This window comes from Pithys albifrons, chromosome 2, assembly GCF_047495875.1.
Source record: "Pithys albifrons albifrons isolate INPA30051 chromosome 2, PitAlb_v1, whole genome shotgun sequence".
Lineage (NCBI taxonomy): Eukaryota > Metazoa > Chordata > Aves > Passeriformes > Thamnophilidae > Pithys > Pithys albifrons.
Window position 1 is genome coordinate 28253344 of NC_092459.1, and position 22296 is coordinate 28275639.

At 41.0% G+C, this 22296-nt stretch overlaps 1 protein-coding gene across 2 annotated transcripts in view; it reads left to right on the forward strand.

The window, feature by feature from the left end:
• Positions 1–22296, forward strand: part of SMAP1 (small ArfGAP 1) — a 97242-nt gene that overhangs the window by 56822 nt on the left and 18124 nt on the right. For both annotated transcript variants that reach the window (XM_071548533.1, XM_071548534.1), the window contains one exon: positions 16702–16786. In XM_071548533.1, the coding sequence (XP_071404634.1) occupies positions 16702–16786 (85 nt within the window). The remainder of the gene's footprint in view (positions 1–16701; positions 16787–22296) is intronic.

Below are 22296 nucleotides of genomic sequence, written 5' to 3' on the forward strand. Positions count from 1 at the left end.
GGTTCCCAGGCATGTCAGTGTAGTGTTAAAGAATAAATCCATCCTGTTTCTCTGCTCAGCAACTATTGTCTCTCTCAACTTGAGGATATTGTATTTCATGTCAGGGTAAGATGGTGCAGGCTTGTCTGTTAGGCAGAGAGTGTATTTTACACTGTGTAGTAACGTGTGCTGGTTTGAAGGTGAACCAGCAAGGGAAAATGAACTCACCACGAGAGAGATTATAAGTCAGAGCTAAAATTTAATAATAATATTACAATAACAACACTGATACACAAGGGAAATTGCTTTCAACTCACAATACCCCAGCAGTATAACCCAGTGTCCTGGGGCACAAACCCAAGGGGGGTTTGTTTGCCCTTGTGCTGAGACCCCTGTGGCTCCCCCAAGTCCAGAGCAAAAGGAAAAGAAAAACCTGTTGGTGCAGGCGAGGGCTGTGGTCTGGGCGAGAGTGGTGATCTCCTGCTGTCGAGGTCCTGCTGCTGCTCTGGATCCGACGAGAAGGTTCCCGAGGTCTTCTTACCCACCACTTATGTACCCTCAGGGAGCACTCAGTCCCTCCCCCTGGGCGGGGACTCACACAATGGGTGATTAACTCTGGGAGCCAGGGGTTGAGCTGTTGATGGCCCATTAGCAGCTCCACCCCCCTCAGGCTGGGTGTGAAGTGATAATGGCTCCCTGGGCAGCTGCTGCTAATGGCCCATTGTCCTTGGGGAATGAATAGAGGGGGTGGAATACACAGGTTTGATCACCACCACACAGGGTTAGCTGGTCCCTCCAGCTGAACTAGGACATTATCCACCCCTTATTCCACTCCATCTAGTCATTCCCAAATTAACCCCCTTTTTACCTATACATATATATACACATATATACAATGAAACATTACAAACTCTTCTCGCTCAAAATTAGGTCCCCTTGTGGTACACAACGTGTTTCTCCATCTTTTTGCATTACCCACCAAGTGCAACCAGGTCCTTGAGCAAAGACAATCCCTCGGATGGGTTTGCCTTTGTTTGAGGTGGGACTAACCCAAACAGTCTTTCCTAACATACCTCTCATATGGACCACAGGGACTTTATCTCCATCTACAGTATTCAAGAGTTCTGATTGGGCAGGGCCAGCTCGATTGATGGAGCCCCGGGTGTTGACCAACCAGGTGGCCTTTGCCAAATGCAGCTCCCAGTGTTTGAAAGTTCCCCCACCCAACGCCTTCAAGGTTGTTTTCAGCAGTCCATTACATCGCTCAACTTTCCCGGCAGCTGGAGCATGGTAGGGGATATGATACACCCACTCAATGCCGTGCTCTCTGGCCCAGGTGTCTATGAGGCTGTTCTTGAAGTGGGTGCCGTTGTCAGACTCTATTCTCTCTGGGGTGCCGTGTCTCCACAGGACTTGTTTCTCAAGGCCCAGGATGGTATTCCGGGCAGTGGCGTGAGATACGGGGTATGTCTCCAGCCATCCAGTGGTTGCCTCTACCATGGTCAGCACGTAGCGCTTGCCTTGGCGTGTTTGGGGAAGTGTGATGTAGTCAACTTGCCAGGCTTCCCCATACCTGTATTTCGACCACCGTCCACCATACCATAGAGGCTTCACCCGCTTGGCCTGCTTGATGGCAGCACATGTGTCACAGTCATGGATAACCTGTGAGACACTGTCCATGGTTAGATCCACCCCTCGGTCACGAGCCCATCTGTATGTTGCATCTCTGCCTTGATGACCAGAGGCATCATGGGCCCATCGGGCTAGAAACAATTCACCTTTATGCTGCCAGTCCAGATCTACCTGAGAGACTTCAATCTTGGCAGCTCGATCCACCTGCTCGTTGTTACGATGCTCCTCATTAGCCCGGCTCTTGGGTACATGAGCATCTACGTGACGGACCTTCACACTCAGCTTCTCTACCCGGGCAGCGATGTCCTGCCACATCTCAGCCGCCCAGATGGGTTTCCCTTTGCGCTGCCAGCCGGCCTTTCTCCAGCGCTCCAGCCATCCCCACAGAGCATTGGCCACCATCCACGAGTCAGTGTAAAGGTAGAGTCTTGGCCACTTCTCTCGTTCGGCGATATCCAAAGCCAGCTGAACAGCTTTCAGCTCTGCAACCTGACTTGATCCACCTTGTCCTTCAGTCGCTTCTGCAACTCGACGTGTAGGACTCCATACAGCTGCTTTCCATTTCCGGCTTGTCCCTACAATGCGGCAGGAGCCATCTGTGAAGAGAGCATATCGCTTCTCCTCTTCTGGTAGCTGGTTATATGGTGGGGCCTCCTCAGCTCGTGTCACCTGCTCCTCTTCTTCTTCAGAGGACAATCCAAAACTCTCACCTTCCGGCCAGTTGGTGATGATTTCCAAAATCCCAGGGCGATTGGGATTCCCTATCCGGGTTCGCTGCGTGATCAGAGCGATCCACTTACTCCATGTGGCATCAGTGGCGTGATGGGTAGAAGGAGCTTTTCCTTTGAACATCCAGCCCAACACTGGTAGTCGGGGTGCCAGGATGAGCTGTGCCTCAGTGCCAATCACTTCTGAGGCGGCTCGAACTCCTTCATAAGCTGCCAGGATCTCTTTCTCAGTTGGGGTGTAGCTGGCCTCAGATCCTTTGTATCCCCGGCTCCAGAATCCCAGCGGTCGTCCTCGAGTCTCCCCAGGTACTTTCTGCCAGAGGCTCCAGGATGGGCCATTCTCCCCGGCTGCAGTGTAGAGCACATTCTTCACATCCTGTCCTGTCCTGACTGGCCCAAGGGCTACTGCATGGGTAATCTCCTGTTTAATCTGCTCAAAGGCTTGTTGTTGTTCAGGGCCCCACTGGAAATCATTTTTCTTCCGTGTCACAAGGTAGAGAGGGCTTACAATCTGACTGTACTCAGGGATATGCATCCTCCAAAAGCCCACGGCGCCTAGGAAAGCCTGAGTTTCCTTCTTGCTGGTCGGTGGGGACATAGCTGCTATTTTGTTGATCACCTCTGTTGGAATCTGACGACGCCCGTCTTGCCACTTCACTCCTAGGAACTGAATTTCCTGAGCAGGTCCCTTGACCTTACTTCGTTTAATGGCAAAACCAGCTCTTAGGAGAATCTGGATTATCTTCTTTCCTTTCTCAAAAACCTCCCCTGCTGTGTTCCCCCATACAATGATGTCATCGATGTACTGTAGATGTTCTGGAGCCTCACCCTTTTCCAATGCAGTCTGGATCAGTCCATGGCAAATGGTGGGACTGTGTTTCCACCCCTGGGGCAGTCGATTCCAGGTGTACTGCACCCCCTTCCAGGTGAAAGCAAACTGCGGCCTGCACTCTGCTGCCAACGGAATGGAGAAAAAGGCATTGGCAATGTCGATGGTGGCATACCACTTGGCTGCCTTGGACTCCAGCTCATACTGAAGCTCCAGCATGTCCGGCACAGCGGCACTCAGGGGGGGTGTGACCTCATTGAGACCACGGTAATCCACCGTCAGCCTCCACTCTCCACTGGACTTTCGTACTGGCCATATGGGGCTATTAAAGGGTGAGTGAGTCTTGCTGACCACCCCTTGGCTCTCCAGCTCACGAATCATCTTGTGTATGGGGGTCACAGAGTCTCGGTCAGTGCGGTATTGCCGACGGTGCACTGTGGCTGTGGCCAGCGGTACCAATTGTTCTTCAACTTTCAGCAGTCCTACAGCAGAAGGGTCCTCTGAGAGGCCAGGCAAGGTGCTCAGCTGTCTGATTTCCTCTGTCTCCACAGCAGCTATGCCAAAGGCCCAACGCAGTCCCTTTGGGTCTTTGAAATATCCATTCCTCAGGTAGTCTATGCCAAGGATACATGGGGCTTCTGGACCAGTCACAATGGGGTGTCTATGCCATTCCTTGCCAGTCAAGCTGACTTCAGCTTCCAGTACAGTCAGCTGTTGGGATCCCCCTGTTACCCCAGAAATAGAGATGGATTCTGCCCCGACGTATCCTGATGGCATCAACGTGCATTGTGCGCCAGTGTCCACTAAAGCTTTGTATTTCTGTGGGTCTGATGAGCCAGGCCACCGAATCCACACAGTCCAATAAACCCGATTGTCCCTCTCCTCTACCTGGCTAGAGGCAGGGCCCCCCTAGTTCTGGTCATGGTATTCACTGCGCTCTCCCTGTGAATATGACCGGGAGGTTCCTTCAAGAGGATCGGGCATAACATCATCATTCCTATACTGTCTGGAGCCTTGCCCACGGGAGACCGGAGCAGCCTTCAACCTTGAAGAATTCCCTGTGTTAGTTGTGCCTCTTTGCAATTCACGTACCCGAGCTGCTAAGGAAGAGGTGGGTTTCCCATCCCACTTCCTCATATCTTCTCCATGCTCATGGAGGTAAAACCACAGATTGCCGCGTGGAGTGTACCCTTTCTCCTTAGCTGGAAGACGCCTGCTTCTGATGGCGGAGACTCTTGTTTGTTCTGGAGAGATATGGAAGAGTCCTTCCTTAATCTTCTCTTCCAGTTCAGCCAGTTTTGTTTCCACAGCTGAGACATGGGCTCGTAATGGAGCAGTGACAGTGTCTTCATAAATCCTGAGTTTGCTGACCAGTGCACCCACCTTGTCTTCTCCCTCTCTCCACTGCAATGTTGCAAGGTAGCAAGAATACATTTCTGGCCCAAGTCGTGCAAATTTTAACCACATCTGGGATGTGCACTGGACACCATCTGGACTTTTAGGGAATCTCTCATCCTCTGAAAAGATTATCTCCAGTACGGCTAATTCCCTTAAGCACCGGATACCTTGTTCCATCGTGTTCCACTGTCCTTGCTGTACGTGGAGGTCCTCCTTACAAAGATATCTCTCCCTCACGCTTGACAACAGTCGCCGCCAGAGGCTGAGAGTTTCCTGTCTCTTTCCAATGCCCTGATCAATGACAACATCTCGAGACAGGGATCCCAGCTGCCTCGCCTCACTCCCATCTAGAATTGTATCATTGGCTGCAGCATCCCAGATTCGAAGTAGCCAGGTCAAGATGGACTCATTTGCCTGTCGTGTGAACTCTCTCCGGAGCTCATGCAGCTCTCCCAGGGATAGGGACCGGGTGATTATTTCTGGCTCCATTTCTTCTGCTTGAGATGAAGGTCCTGACTCTTCCTCGTCATGCACTATACGAACTGATTTGGTCTTTGATTTTCTTTTCTGGACAGGGGCAACTGCTATCGGTTTCTGTTGTCCTTCTGGCTCCTCCATGGTTTGTGTGGACATGGCGCTGGTTGATGTATCTCTCTTCCTCTCTGGCTCAGTCATGGTCTGGGTGGACATGGCGCTAGTTGATGTATCTCTCTTCCTCTCTGGCTCAGTCATGGTCTGGGTGGACATGGCGCTAGTTGATGTATCTCTCTTCCTCTCTGGCTCAGTCATGGTCTGGGTGGACATGGCGCTAGTTGATGTATCTCTCTTCCTCTCTGGCTCAGTCATGGCCTGGGTGGACATGGCGCTAGTTGATGTATCTCTCTTCCTCTCTGGCTCAGTCATGGTCTGGGTGGACATGGTGCCTGTGGATTTGCTCCTTTTCTCCTCCTGATGATGCTGTACCACACCAAGCAGTGTGCGGTAGGCAGTGGCCAGGGCCCAGCAGGTTGCTGTGAGCTGCACATCTCTGGGACTACCAGAGCATCTTCCTTTCACATAGCTTAGCATTTTGGCAGGGTCCTGCAGTTGTTCCGGGGTGAATTTCCAGATCATTTGAGGAGAGAAGGTCTCCAAATACTGGCCCATATCTTCCCACTTCCCGTGCCACTCAACATCATCCGCTCCCAGGGCAGGTCTCCAGCAAGTCTCCTTAGAGAGCCCAGTTCTGACCCTAAACATGGTGTATACAGTACAGAGGAGACAAAGCAACACTAACAGCAGGATTATGCTGTCCCTAACATCAAAAGGAAGCTCAATATTTTCAATGATTGTTGTAGCAGAGGTGAAAAGGTGGAAGTAACCATCTCCGCCTGTTTTCCCCACAGTCTGGGTGCTATTTTTAATGAGACCCCAGAGGTAACAACCCAAACCAGGACAGGCAGACCAGACTGAATATACATTCACAATGAAATTCATTGCTTCTGATATTATGACAACATAAACATAGTATATTAATAAAGCAATTTTGATCCTTCTCCCTGGTATTAAAGAGAGCATCAAAACAGGCACATGGTTCCCCATGTGTCGAAATATGAACAGGCCCAGATACACCATCCACATGAATACATCAAGCAACATGGTAGTCAGGGAGTTTCTGTACCCAAATACACAAAATGAAATTGTAGTTCTGACTTCTCTCTCGTGCCCCACGTTGGGCGCCAAAAGATGTGCTGGTTTGAAGGTGAACCAGCAAGGGAAAATGAACTCACCACGAGAGAGATTATAAGTCAGAGCTAAAATTTAATAATAATATTACAATAACAACACTGATACACAAGGGAAATTGCTTTCAACTCACAATACCCCAGCAGTATAACCCAGTGTCCTGGGGCACAAACCCAAGGGGGGTTTGTTTGCCCTTGTGCTGAGACCCCTGTGGCTCCCCCAAGTCCAGAGCAAAAGGAAAAGAAAAACCTGTTGGTGCAGGCGAGGGCTGTGGTCTGGGCGAGAGTGGTGATCTCCTGCTGTCGAGGTCCTGCTGCTGCTCTGGATCCGACGAGAAGGTTCCCGAGGTCTTCTTACCCACCACTTATGTACCCTCAGGGAGCACTCAGTCCCTCCCCCTGGGCGGGGACTCACACAATGGGTGATTAACTCTGGGAGCCAGGGGGTGTTGAGCTGTTGATGGCCCATTAGCAGCTCCGCCCCCCTCAGGCTGGGTGTGAAGTGATAATGGCTCCCTGGGCAGCTGCTGCTAATGGCCCATTGTCCTTGGGGAATGAATAGAGGGGGTGGAATACACAGGTTTGATCACCACCACACAGGGTTAGCTGGTCCCTCCAGCTGAACTAGGACATAACGTGAATAACTTCTGCTCAAGGTAATACACAGATTGTTTTGTCTCATATACTTAATCCTCAATTTACACTGTAAGTAGAGATCAACATACCTTTTTCCTTGGTTTAAACGCAGATTATTTTAGTGGTGTAAATAAAAAAGGTTGGGTTGAGTCTTAGCATAAATGTTGAAATCAGAGGCCTTGTAATATATCTTTGAAGGACCAGTTTTAAAACTTCAGAATCTTTGAATCTAAAAAGCTTTAGCAGTCATTACACTTTGTAAGGATGATTTAAGTATTCATTTTCAGAATATCTAGAGATTTCGTGTAGACTCACGTTGTTTAAACTGGAGGATTGAAAGGAGAAGGAAGGTTGACTCATCTCCAGTTGAGATGCAGGCTGCTGGACTAGATTGTGGTTACAGTGCTCCTTCATAATTGATTTTAAAAATTAGGATACAGGAGGTGAACACAAAGAAAATTGAACTTGCCTAAGTAAAGAGAAATCCATTGCGGTATTGCATATGATAGATTAAAATTACTTAGCTTTTAAAGCAATTGTTTCAAAGTGATTAACTTTGAAATGAGAACAAAATTGAGGGGGAAAAAAAAACCCTGACTGGCAGAAGAAACTAATACAGCTAATGATGCATAAGTATTTATTAAACATTTCTTCCTCTCACTAAATTCTACATTTGTTAAACAGAACTATGTATTTGTACGTGAGGATGATAAAAGTACTTGTCAGCTCTCTCCTGACTTCCATAGCAGTTAAAGAAAACAATAGGCTGATTTAGAAGTAAGAAAAATTAACCTATGAGGCTATTTCAGTCTGATTAGTTGGTGACAGGATTGAATTTCCATGGAATTAATTGAGAGGCTTCTTTCAATGCACCTCTAGAGACAGTATGCTTAGACTTCATAAAGTGCTTGAAATAATGACAGAATAGATACTAGTACAGGGTATTAGTCCAACGCTCTATGAAACAGAACTCTATTAAGAAAAGTCCTAACTCAGAGGCTGTTTATATGAAACGGTATTCACTGTGATGCTGTAAGACTGTGACTAAAACATACAAGCTATGAATCAGAGGAAAAACAATAAGGAGGAGCAGTGGAGTAAACTAATGAGTGAAAACAGAGCACAGTGATCTGCTTCTCTTTGTCTATTGAAGGAATGTGGTGAGGTGGGTTAAAGAAGGAGTAAGGGGTGATTGCATTCTAGATTATAGGACTTCTTGTGGAATGCAGAGAGAAAAGAATTTGGGGATAGGGCAGAGAATATTGCATGAAGCTTGTTATGGGATGTTAAGATGACAGAGACCAAAACCAGGGAATCAAGATGGATTGGGGTGTAAGAAGCATGAGGAAGCAGGGGGGAAAGGGATGAAAAGAGGCAGTCACATATCTGCAGGTTGCTGGGCAGTGTGCTTGTCTGAGTCCTGCACTTGATCAATGCAGACTATCTTGCATTCTTGCAAAGTTCTATTTGCAACCGTGTTGTGGGTGAGTGCATTGTCTCTTCTCTGTCTTTATGTAAACACTAGTAACCTCCAAGTTGAACTACCAGACAAAGAGAATAAGAAACTGGTGTTGGGAAAGAGACTGCAGGTCTGAGGAATCTGAGTGTCAGCAGCTGTAGACACCAGTATCTAGAAGCCAATTTCATGCTGGACCAGCCAGTGAGTGGGATATAAGCATCAGGAAAGATCCAAGGTGTGAGCTGGTTGCTGGCCAAGGGTGTAGGGTCTTGATATTGGATGAATATCCTACATTCACCTAGTATATATGTATATATTTTGGATCCTATATATATCCTGAGCCTCCTATATGATGTTATATATTATATTTAGGAGGCTCAGGGGGAACCTCATTGCTCTCTAAATTCCCTGAAAGGAGGTTTTAGTGAGGTGGAGGCTGGTCTCCTCTGCCGTGCCTGCAGTGAGAGGACAAGAGGAAATGGCCTGAAACTAAGACAGAGGAGATTCAGATTAGATACCGGAAAAATTTTTTTCACTGTTAAGGTGGTCAGGCTTTGGAATAGGTTGCCCAGGGAAGTGGTGGAGGCACCATCTCTGAAGGTATTCAAGAAGTGTCTGGATCTGGCACTGGATGATGTGGTTTAGGGGTTACAGTGGTAGTGCTGGGGGGACAGCTGGACTTGATCTTAAAGGTCCCTTCCAACCTTGATGATTCCGTGATTCTAAATCTCATGCAAAAAGCATTTGTCAGTAAACAAAGCATTTTTGTTAGGGAACAGACCTCAAAGCATACCTGCATGAATAGGGATGAAAAGAATTTCTTGGATTGGATTGTTCTTTTACTATGGGCTCAGTCAGTTGCCATGCATGAATCAGCTCATTCTTGTCTGGAAATACATGAAGAAGGAATTACAAATACATGCACTTCAGTTCTGATTGGGTACACTAATGTTTTATTATGTATTACTTGAAAAGTTTTTAGAAGGAAAGTTATAAAAGGAAAAAGTTTAATGAGGAACTGGAACTAGTATAGCTGCATTATTGTAATCTTGGCCAGGCTAATGAGTGCAGTGGAAATCAAGGAGAAATATGTAGTCTGAGTTCTTATAACCAGATTTTGTGAGTCAAAAACTGAAGGTATATTTAAAATACCTTATAAAATAGAAACCATGTTTATTGCATTTCACAGCTTGCAGACTGAGATGCATTAGAACACTTTGACCCTAATCTGATTTATAGATCTCATAATGGGACACTGGATTAGCTTTAGATGGATCTGTTTAGATTTTCTGCTTCATAAGAATTGCTTCTAAAAAGGTTTAAACCCCCGGTATTATTGGATTAAAAGTAGAATTCTTGCATTTTATCTAAATCAAATTCCATGACAAGATAATACAAAATAGGAAAAGGGTTGATAAACAGCTTTTTCTTTGCCTTTTGTGTCCTTGTAAACAGGTCCTTGCTTCTGGGCTCAGATGCATTAATTTCAAAGATTTAGAGCTACAGCAAACTCTGCTCAAGTCCTTGCCCCCAGAATCCTTGGAAAACTTGGATACTGCTGCACTCAAACTGGGTGCCTTTCCTGCTCCAGAGTCTTGCCATCCCTGGGCTGGCTTCAGGGTCCTATTTCTTGTTCTGACCATTACCTAGCAATCATCTTGCAATCTTTTGATGCTTTCTTCAAGTATTAAACAGGAAAAAGAGCTTTGCCCCTTTTTTCAGACCCTATTCCGAACTTGTCAGCTTCAAGAACCTAATGTATTTGAAACTGAATGCATAGAACTAGTATTTCAAATGTAGTTGATATTATATATATTTAATACTTGGATCTAAGAATTTAAAGAGAAAGATTTATCTTTGCTATTTTGCTGTAGTCTCGGCAGTAAGTATGAAAAGAAAGCCAATTTCATTTTAGGAAATTAGACTTCTTCATGGTTCATACCTTGTTTAGAGCAAGGTAAAAGGGCCTCTGAGATCGTCTGATGCATTAGAAAGGAACTAAACTGATCTAGCTAAGTACAAGACATGAAAGGTTTTAAGCCTTCTTGGAATACATTGACTAAAGTAGATGAGATCTGAGCCAATGTTTGAAATTCAGTTGAAATACAATATTAGCACTGCATGGTCAATAAGTAATAACAAAGGAATACTCTTAATCCATTTTCATAGAACTGATTAGCATATTAGCCTAGACCCAGATAAAATCATATTAATGGAATAAGATTATGGTGCAGGGTCTGTTAGTTCTGCCATGAAGTTTTTAATTCAAATGACTAAAGATATAACACATTTTACATAATCTTGTTCAAGTACCTTTTTCTAACTGTGAAAATCTAATGAAATCCATATACCCGGGATTTTAAAGCAAAGATGTGGATTAAGGACTACTTTAAAAAGTTTGCCTTGGAGAGTGTGTTTTGGCTGAAGGACCTTCATGTGTACAGAACAGTATTTAACAACAAATGCCCGTTTGGTTTTGTTGGTTTTCTTGGTGTAAATGCCTTAAATTGGCTTGCCCAGGTCAGTGTGAGTAGTTCAGTGTCTGTGAGTGAAGCACTGGGGTAATCACAATAGATGTGGAAATAATAAACCTACATTTTCTCAGTGAGTTGGCTTTTTGTTTGGTTGGAGCTTTTTAAATGAGAGGTGCAGCTTTTTTGTTCTTCTTGTTGACATTCCTCTTGATTAGGAATGCATCAGAATTTGTTTGCAGAGATACTGTACTCTGTACATGATGATACCACTGTAATGTAACTTGTGTTTCAATATATGTACCTGTTTTCTGGGGTGTTTGCGAGTTCGGCACAGTAGGAGTTCGTCACTTGCTGAAAGTCTCCTGAGTTTTCAAGAGTTAGTCTTATTTTTAAATTTCTTCTTCATCAGTTTCAAGTCTGAAAAAAAATCTTAGGATATGTTATGGTATCTTATAGGGTAAACACAATAACACATTTCATCTTTAATATTGTTTAAATATCATGAAAATATTAGTTTTTTCTTACATGCATGTCAGGTAGGAAACTTGTAAAAACATTCTTTAATAATTCTAGGATGCCTACATGAGTAATGCTGTAAATAGATATGGACTAAACTTTGGTATAGCATAAATATATGAGCTGTCAGAAAAATCACATCTACAAACCTACTGCAAGCTTATAGTAAATTACTAACATTATTTTCTCATATGGCAATTCTCAAATGTTTATGCTCTCTTCCAAGTTTTATTGCAGGGAGGTAATGAAGAGGGAAGAAATCCAATTGCTTTATGCACAGGCATACTATTCCTCCCTAATAAGAGCAAAGGAAGGCTTTTGTTCAGTAACCACAGAGGCATATATGAGCTCTAGTGAGTAAACTGGAAATTGCTTTTAAGTGCTTTTCACAAAATTATTTGATGGATCTTCAGCTTTCATACAGCTTCTTGTAGTTAAGGTAGGGTATATAAGTTAGAAGTGCATTGGTAGTCAGATCTGTTTTAAACAGACTGAGTTCTAGATTCATATGAATTTTTCAGTGAAGTAGAAAATTGAGGAAAACGTGCAGAGAACTATTTTTTGTGTTGAATATTAAAATATGAAAGGTGGTAAGAGCAGGTAAGTGGACTGGACAGCTGATGAATCAGATTTTTGACAGTGACTGATATCTTGCTTCAGAGTAGGAGAGAGTTTTACATTAGTAACTTACTGTTGCTCTGAGTGCAGAGTTTTCTACTTCAGAGCTATAAGTCATGTGGCTTATGTCTTGCATCATGTATGCTACCCCTATTAATGCTCTCACACAATATAAATGAGAATAAGGTCAGTGATAATCCTAAATGCTGGTGTTGAAACCTTTTAAATTATTTACATTAGTATCTTGTAATAGTGAATTTGGCAAAAGTTCCATTTGTTTTTAAACTATTTGCGGTGGGTTTACATTTCTACTGAGTGTCATGTCTTTTAGAATTGGTAAACCCTTAAAATCTAAACATATAAAGATAATTCACATAAAGTTACAAAAGCAGAAAATAGAAACTTGAGTCACCCATTTATAAAGAATAATAACGATGGTATTTTCACTGTATGCTGGCACTTTCAAACCAGGCCTTACCAAAAAAGGGTGTCTAATATCTGTTGAACATGGAATAACTTGGTTATTGTGGCTCTCTTCAAAACAAGAGCTCAGTTTCTCTTAAGACAGAAAACTCAAAGTCATGCTGGATACTAAGCTGATCAGGTGAAGGTTGTAAGAAAATTGACTCCCTGGAAGCTTGTTCTGTCTTCAGATTCTTTCAGTGATATTTGCAATTAAACTATTTTCAGTAATCTCAAAATTAAGGCAACAGTTGTTGCTTGCTTTCCATAATAGGTACTCCATGAGAAGAACCTTGAAGAGTAGTGTAGTGGCTATTAGTCACAACTGTGAAAAATGGCAATGTGAGGACTGCATATCAAAGATGTCTTGATGCTCTGCTGTTTGCAGGGACAGTGATTTAAGAATGTACTAGTATGAATGAGAAGTTGTTTATATAGGACCTGAAGTAAATATATCTAGGAATTGCTATAGCTATGCACTTTGTTCAGTAAAACCACATATATTACTAAGACAATCTTGAGTGTTGTAAAAATATAGTAGCCCTGGTAACCTTGAAGGTTCCACTTGAAAATAAATGCCCAAAATTGTGTACCTGTTCCCTTCTACTTGCCTTTTTCATACCAAATTTTTAATGTTATTTTTAGTTTTATTTAGTGCTGCTTAGTCTCCTTTTTTTCATGCAGTCTTGTTCCAAAGGACATAACAAGGAATAGATTATCTGGTACTGGTGTCAATACTTAAAAATAATTGCTGTGGGAGTCAAGCAGACTAGTAATAGAAACTGAGATGAGTCTTAGAGCAGCAAGATTCCCAAGCATTTGTCATGCTATCTTGCACCTCTACAAAGTGCAGTAATTTTTAGATAAAGCACAACACTAAATTAAACATTAAGTTTAAGAAATGTCACTGCCTTGTTACACAGGTTTTTGCCTGTTACACGCTTCTGTGCTCCCTGTGTGCAGTAATAGCATTAATATATCAAAAGGCCACTCTCTCCATAAAGCTTAGTCATATCTGAGTCCTCTTGGAGCAAAACTGCTAAAAAGAAATTAAAAAATCACATTTCTTTTTATGATTTGGAATAAAATTTTCCAGTGAGTTGAGTATGACTTCGCTGTTTGTTCTTTTCCAAAAATTTCAACACCTTGTTTATGCTAGAATTTTATGGGCTGGGAGGGACCTCATGAGGACCTCACACCCAGAAGTAGGGTATGATCTCTGCTCCAGAACACTTCAGTAAGGCCTTGCTTTCCATTATACCTTCTCCAGGTGGATCACGGTGTAGTCAGGTAGCCCGAGATCCACGGGACTGAGGGGAGAACAAGACTGTCTCAAAAACCAGCATGGTAGTGAGGGATCATTGGAATATTCCTAAGAATAATTGCGTGCGTACAAGTTTCTTGTTCTAACTCACAGCACTTGTGCCAGCCTTACTTAATTTACACCTAAGTGTAAGTGACTTTAGAGGACTCCCTGTCCATCTGAAAATCGTGGCAGACCCAACAAATGTCTTCTGAATGTGAATAAAAGCTCACCTGTGTGCCGTGAAGCATCTTAACCAGAAATAAAGGCATGCCAAATTCTAGAATAGAAATCTCAGGCAGGAGGATAGAAAATTCCAGGAAATGATGTTTGTTATGGTGAGAGTAGGGGGGGAACAATGTAGCATTGCAGGTCAAATTAAAGGTAAGAGAGAGGTAAGGTTCGATAGCTGCTGAATATTGCTTTGTGTGACCACTGTTGTAGTACTGATAAATATTAGGTGTCTGATACCTTTTTACTATTTTCAGAATGAACATTAGTGTGTTGGTGGAAACTGTGTGGCTGTAAGGAGAAAATCTCCATCAAGGAAACAAATGCAATATTAATGTCTAGAAATATTTGCTGTGCTAACAAGCTTAAGAATGATTTTGCAGTTTTTCTTAAATTATCTGTGAAGTAACCTTAAAACCTATTACTTTACCTACAGGACAGAAACTGCTGATCAAGAAATATAGTAACAATATTGGAAAGGAGTGTCTTAAAGGATCGTATTTTTATAGAAATTAATATTTTTATACCTTGTGTCTTCACTGCCGTTCTTACTTACAGAGTGATGAAACCGAAATATGCATGTAAAAATTCTTCAAAATGTTCATTTGACAAAGCAGAGGACCTAAGTAGATTATTCCTACTATTTTTTAATTTTTTAGTTTAGGTAATGAGATTAATTTGCTACAGTAATAAGTGCCAGAGAAAAGAGAGAGCAATTTGAAGTCTGTGTGTTTAATTCTTACTAAAGTGTGCTAAAACATTTGGTTTCTGTGAAAAGTTTGCATTCAAAACTAACCCTGTTAAGCTTTAATTTATTTTGAACTTGTGCTTTTAGATAGTTATTAGAAATCTAATCTGGAGCAAAAAAATTTGCACATATAATTCTACCAGTCATTCTTTTCAGTTGAAAGAAATTGTTCTGTATTCAGAATGTTAAGCTGTTGAAGCAAAAGACAGTTTCATGAAATCAAGTAGCATGTCAGAAGCTTCTTTTTACAGCTTCTGTCACCCATAGTGATCCTTATAGAGTTGGAGAAGACTCAAATGTACAAATTCTGTTCTGAAATATTCACTGTTAGCTCTGATTGGTGTTTAGGATAATAATTTGAAGTTTTATGGCATATATATTGAGATTTGGTCAGCTGTAGAAAACTTTGAATTGTCACTTTTAAAAAATTCCTCATATGCAAAAGTTTACTTTCAAAAACTACTTTCTTTGGAGCCTTTGAACTTGGTTTGCTATGCTTCAGATCATAAATTCAAATCTGAAAGTTATAATACAGTATAGAATTGGGAAATCCATGAAATATTTTTACAGCAGGCGATTTCCCAAGCAGTTTAATCTGAAGAGTTAACCTAAGGATTTTTAGCAAGAGCAACCAAGTATTTCTCTGAGAGATTAGCAAGGGTCAGTTTGAATGTGACAGTATCTGTGCCCTGTAGCTGCAGAAGTGGAGTTCAGTTCATTTGAGGTCTTTACTGTGGGTTTTTAGGGGGCACTTGCTCACAGGACAGGAGGGGCAGTGCTGTGACAGACTCAGGCTGTCTTTAAATACTCTGGAACTTCCTCACTGCTCTTTGCAAACACCAAGCTCATTACTCCTTAGGCAGAGTTTGCAGGAGAGGAAAGTAAATGATTACCTAAAGAAGAAAATCTTATGCCCATTTGTTGAACTTTTAAGTTCTTCGAATGCTAAATACTAAGATTTAATGACTTCAGCAACCTCAGGAGCCTCAGAGACTGTCAAAGCCACGTTATGGGTGGTGAGATAAAGGTGTGAGTGAAGCAGGTTCTGTTCATGTCAGCCCAGGGCCCAGCCTGGGAGTGCTCTGCCACCATTATTAGGTCATCTGTTCTAGTTAAAGGGTGTACTCATTGGTCAACCACTTTGCTTCATGTTTTTGTGATAAGTATGGAGTAAAGGAATATTAAATGCCTCTGAGGAAATGCATTTGTCATGTCACTACTATGAACCAGTTTGTATTAATTTGAAAAACTGATGTTTTGATGGATTCAGGTTATCAGCCTGATATTGCTATGAGAAGAATTATAAACGGAGTTATGAAGTAATTTTTATAATCGAATTTCACATGAATAGTGTCATGTATTTTGAAGTCTCTAGTCAAAAAAAGACTGAGTTCCCTTTTCCAAAGAACGCTGTTATAAGCCTTCAGGTTTGTGTAAGGGAAATGATCATGAAAACAGATTGTATGCATCAGTGCTCAGCATCTGTAAATTCTGCATGTTCTGCAGATGCTCTTTGCAGGAAGGCTAAGTAATGTCATTAGTCTCTTCTAATTTTTACATTTAAGCTTTTAAAAACTTGGGTTTTTTTCCTCTTCAGCGTTGTGGAACTGTATAGTTTGGTTGCTGAAATGAGTTGATAAATTATAGGCAGTTCTTTGCTTAGTGCATGATATGCAGTGGTTCAGTTTAACACTTTAAGACTTATTTTAAGCTATCCTTGAACTTAAATTTATTTTAAAAGTGATTACATACCGGTGAAGAGATAAGGATAGTTTTTTACAGTCATGTGTCCTGTTCCTTTGACCATAACTGCTACATACTTCATTATAAATCAAATTCATTATGATAAACAAATACAGAAAAAGGCTTTTACTTGTGATACTGAAGCAGCATCTTTAATGAGAATTTTTAAAACACAGAATCTTTTCAGAAAGGTTACTTGTGTTTGTTTTTTCTCTTAAAAGCCACAGAAGAAAGAGGATCAGCAATCAGAAGCTAAAGCAAGTCCAAAAAAGTCGGCAGAACCCACTATTGACCTTTTAGGACTTGGTAAGCAATACATAATTACCTGATTTTAAGTCAAACACAGGTACATCATTTTATATTTTAATAGACATATTTTTATTTCCTCTATGTTTACTGATAGATGAATTTGAACAACATAAGATTGAGTCAATGAATTTGAAACTATAAAGAAGAATGCCATAGGGGTATGGGTATATCAATACTTATGTTTTGCTGAGGAAAGTAATGAGCTCCTCTGGGAAGGGGAAGTTATCAAAGTGATCTTCAAAGGGCTTGTGGGCTGTAATATTTCAGTGTTTATGGTACAAGTGTATTTTTCAGTGAAAATGCTGAGGTTATCTGTGTTGTGTGTCTGTAAAATACTATATATCATAAAATTCCTGTATCAGTTAAAAGAACAGTAACCTGTTGGTCTGTGGCAGACTAATGTCATGTAAAACTTAATACACTGAACATTTCAGTGTTATGTACTGACTGCAACCATCATTAATTTTTATCTAATACACCTTTTTGTTTTCTGACTGGCAGGTAACTGTTTATTTGTCTTGTAAATAAACTAGTCTGAAGTGAAATAATTTGCCCTGTTGTGCATAGTCCATATTTGTAAAATATGTTTTTCATTTATCTAGTGTTACCCTAAGTGTTTTTTCCATTTGTTAGAATCTTAAAATGGAAATAGAAGAATATAATATTGCAGTAACTATTTTTATTTCCTTTTGTTATTCAGTGTTAGGAAAATTTTCTAAATGTTGTGACTGGATAATAAAATTATTCAATTTGTATCAATATAATGGTTATTCTTAATGTTCTGCCTAATTTCTACAAGATATCAGAGGAGGCTGATAAGTTGTTTAAATGCAATTAAGCTAAAAACCTGACTTTGTAGAAAAATGTTCTGGGGTTTTTTTGTTTGTTTGTTTCAAAGTTTGAATGATGAGACAACAGAACAATAAATGTCTTCTCTGTTTTAGAATTCACAGTCCCATCCAAAATGTATGTTATTTTCCCTCTGGATGTAGTCTTAACTGTAAAGTACTATTTTTGTATGAGTTATGTGTATGTTGTGATCCATGTCTCATTCAAAGCAATCTGCTACTATAAGCAAGCAAGTCTTAATTAACACAGTAGAATGAATGTACAATGAACCTATTAAAAAAAAGTAATTTAGACTTGATAGAAAGCTGGGTTTTATCTTATTTTCCTTTAGCAGAACAAGAACCTAATTAAGAGCTAAAATTCAATCAATATGTGATTTCTAGATTGCAAGCCTTCTGCATTCTTTTGGTCATGATTTGAAGTGAATCTTGGTAACACTGTTTTATGATATGATAATGAACATTGGCTAAGTAGATATGTAGTATGCAATGAAAAGAGGATTATAATTGGTGTTCAACAGCTGTGCTTCTTCAGTGGGATATACAAAGGGCAAAGTTGATAATATTTATGTTAAAACCCCATAATTTTAAAGGAGGGGATGCTTAAAGATCTTTTAAATAACAAGTTGAAGGCGGTGTAATAAGCCAGTAGCACTTGGAATCTGCTGAGCTGCAAATGAGATATGTGTTAATGAGAGCAGACCTGCATATTTCAGTTGGAGAGTTGTCTTTTAATTAACACTTGAAGTAGAGTACTTCAGACAGTATTAAAAGAGAGATCCCATCAGCCTAGTATATTGTACAAGAATAGCCCAGGTTGGAAGGGACCTCAGAAGACCCTCTGGTCCAACCTGTAGGAAGGAGAGCCTAGAGGAGGTTGTCTGCATCCTGTCTGAGCACATCCTGAGAACCTCCAGTGATGGGGACTCTACCACACCTGTCAGAGATTGTTTCAGTAATTGATATCACTGTAAAAAGTATATTTCTTATGTCAAGATGAAACCTCTTCTGTTGCAACTTGCACCTGTTGCCCTTCTCTGTGTTGCTCCTGGTGAGGAGAGAGCCTTTGTCCTCTTTAATTACTGGCATACTGGGGTGAGATTGCTCCCGATCCTTCTTCAAGGAGAAGAGGCTGAACTCCTTCAGTCTTTCCTCCCAGGGCAGGTTCTGCAGCCCTTTGTCCATCTTCATAGCCCTCCTTTGGACCCTCTTCAGCCTGCCTGCATCTGTTGTGAGTTGTGGGGGTCAGAGCTGGACACAGACTCCACGGGGAAGCGGCCTGGGAAGCGCTGGGTCAAGTGGGGATGGTCTCAGCTGATAGCGCCCCTGTGGATGTGGCCCATAATCCCACTTGCCTTTGTTGCTGCAGTGACACATTCCTGATTAAAATGTTTGATATGTCATATCAAATAATACTAAAATGTATGTGATTGCTTAGCTTGTTCTTCTTACTGAGTAGACATGTTTCCAATGAGGATTCATTCTCTTAGGACTTCATTTCTGCAAATGAAGAACAGTAGTAGCTTTTAGTAGGGCAAATCAAAATTGCTTGTGATAGTAGGTTAAGTAATTTTAATAGATGAGAATTCATGCTAGAATAATTGTGGCTTTCAGAACAGCTCAGCTTCTTTGCGAAGTATTGTCTTGTGTAGCCCTTAGTGCTAGCTTTGCGTATGGAGTTAACCTTCAGGTCATTGCTCTTTTATTGTCTCAGTTAATTTTGTAATAATCCAACCTCATCAGAAGGTAAACTTCCTGAGATAGAACTTACCCTGTGCAAATTGAAGCTAGACATTTTTTTAAAAATAAACTCTTGATTTTTTCTTTACAAGTTGCAAAATTTTCAAGATGTCTAGGCAAATTGTATCTTTAAATCTTTTAATAGGAGGAGAGGCATGATATCCTCTGTGATCATATTATCCTGTTGTGCTTCTTCTGAGCCTTTTTAAATAGATTCATGTGGTTCCCTTGAGTTCCTGATCGGGGGGTTATTATTGAGATGCTGTTTGTATATTTAATTTTTGATGATCCAACAACATTCTTGGCTTTTAACCTTTATTTTGGAATAGATTTTAGTTCAGTACTCCACACACAGAAAGGCAGGGAAATGGACATGAACAAGCTACATATTGTTATATTCTCCACAAGCAGTAGTGTTAGTGTTCTCACTGTGCAACTCTAAATTCCTCCCTCTGTTCCCAGGCAGTGAGAAGTCACAGCTTGTTTCTGTAGGCTAAACCTGAAGCTGCTTTTGTAGTTGTCTGTCTTCACAGTTATTTGGATCCTATCCATGCTGGGAGAATGCCCTTCTAAAAATGTGGAGTCTTAAAATTGACGCTAAAATCAATAATATGGGATTTTATACCATGAATTTTTAATATGAAAATTATAGGAAATATTTTTCAGTTTGAAAGTCACAGTATGTAAACCACAGTTCTTCAGCACTTAAGTGTTTGGTGGCACTGTATTTTCATCTCTCCAGTGGTAACCTTGTGCTCTGTGCTCCTTTTTGGGTTTTTATCTCACAAGGTAGATGTCTCTAATTATGCCAGCTTGATATGAAAATTTTTTTTAAATCTTGTAAATAATCTGTGATAGCTGTGTACAAATGTGTAATATTGCAATGTTGCACACACAGTTTTGGATCATTGTATTTGTCAAGGAGTGTCACTTAGAAATTATTTCAATATACACAAAAATGAGGATAAATTTGTGAGTTTAAATTACATTGCCTTACAGAATTATTAGAAAGAAGAAAGGTGCCTTTTACATATTTTGCCTCATTTGCCATGTTTAAATGTGCCTTTCATAAAATAGATAGTTGCATATTCTGAAATAACCATTGTATTAAGTTACAATGAATAACTAAAAGAAAGGAGATTTATTATACTGTTATTATTTTCTGAATCTGATGTGTGGGGCATTCATGTGGCGTGGTTGGAAGTAAAGTATGATATGCTAAAAGCTGCCTATCTGTTTCTGCATGGGAAATAATCTCTGAAAGAATTCTGTGAAGTTTAGGAAGCTTAATCACAGTATGAAATGTAGCTGAATGTTGCATAACTGAGAAATGTATTTTTGTTGGTACTGTTTGGTAAGTACCAAAGCAGCATGGTTGGTCCTAAGTTGGAAAGTTGCATTTAAGAAATAGTAAAGATGCATTCATATATACAAAGTATCATGTGTGCTTATATAGATCATAGATTCTTAGATTCATAAATATTTGGATTTGAAAGGACCTTGAAAGGCCATCTGGTCCAACCCCCTGCAATGAGGAGGGACATCTTCAGCTAGATCACGTTGCTCAGAACCCCTCCAACCTGGCCTTGAATGTTTGCAGGGATGGGGCATCTGCCACCTCTCTGGGCAACCTGCTCAGTGCTTCACAGCCCTCACTGTGAAGAATGTTTTTCTTTTATCTAGTCTGAATCTATCCTGCTTCTGTTTAAAACCAAAGTCTGCCCCCATCATTCTTACAGGTCTCCTTTAGGTACTGGAAGGCCACAGTAAGGTCTCTCTGGAGCCTTCTCTTCCCCAGGCTGAACAACCCCAACTATCTCAGCCTTTCCTTATAGCAGAGGTGCTCCAGCCCTGTGATGGCCCTCCTCTGGACCTGCTCCAACAGGTCCTTGTCTTTCTGTTGTTGGGGGCCTCACAGCTAGACTCCAGGTGGGCTCTCATGAGAGTGGAATAAAGAAATAGAATCTCCTTCCCTGTCCTGCCAGCTGCACTAATTTTGATGCAGCCCATGATACAGTTGAGTTTCTGGGCTGCAAGCTCACACTGCCAGCTCTTGTCCAGGTTTTCATTCTCCACTGTCCCCAAGTCCTGCTCTGCAGGGCTGTTCCCAATCTGTCCATCCACCAGCCTGTATTGATGGCAGGGATCACCCTGAGTATGTGCACGACCTTGGACTTGCCCTTGTTGAACCTTATGAGGTTTGCTTGAGCCTGTAAACATGTTAACATTGGTACTATTGCTGCAATGTTAAGATTATGCTTAGATAAGCAATATGTCTATCCAAAATGAAAACATTTTCAACCACTTGAGGCATAAAGCATTGTTAGTTTTCTGGCTTTCCACATTTATTTGCAAAAGTATTATATAGAAATTGCCTCCCTATGAATACTTTTTCACTTCTGCAAAGGTTTTAACAGTAAATAAAATTTTACTAATGCATTAAATAATTCTGCAATAATTTCGTCCAGACCTTGTTCACATCTTTGCCACAGATTTTTGTTGAAAGTATTAACTTATTTCTCTCAGTTCTGCCTGTCTAGTAATTTGGTGTAAAAAAACAATCATATGCATATTTTTCCTCTATTACAAGTCTTGGTATGGCTGTCATAAATTGTATATATGAAAATACATGTCTGCTTAGGAACAAAGTTCTTATAAATAGTTTGGCCCATAGAAAATGAGTTTCAGAAACAGTGCAAAGTTTAAGAGTAGATCTGCTTTCTTGCTATTTCCTCTCTTTCTGTCCATTTGAAGCTCTTCAGCTGGTCATTCTCCCTATTGGTACAGATAAATACACCAAGGATATTAATGATGTATATGAAAGCTATGATGTATATGAATAACAGAAGGCAGCACTGAATTGGAAATTGTTGGGCATTAATAAAATACATAAAGAAAAAAATGAAAAGGCAAACTTCT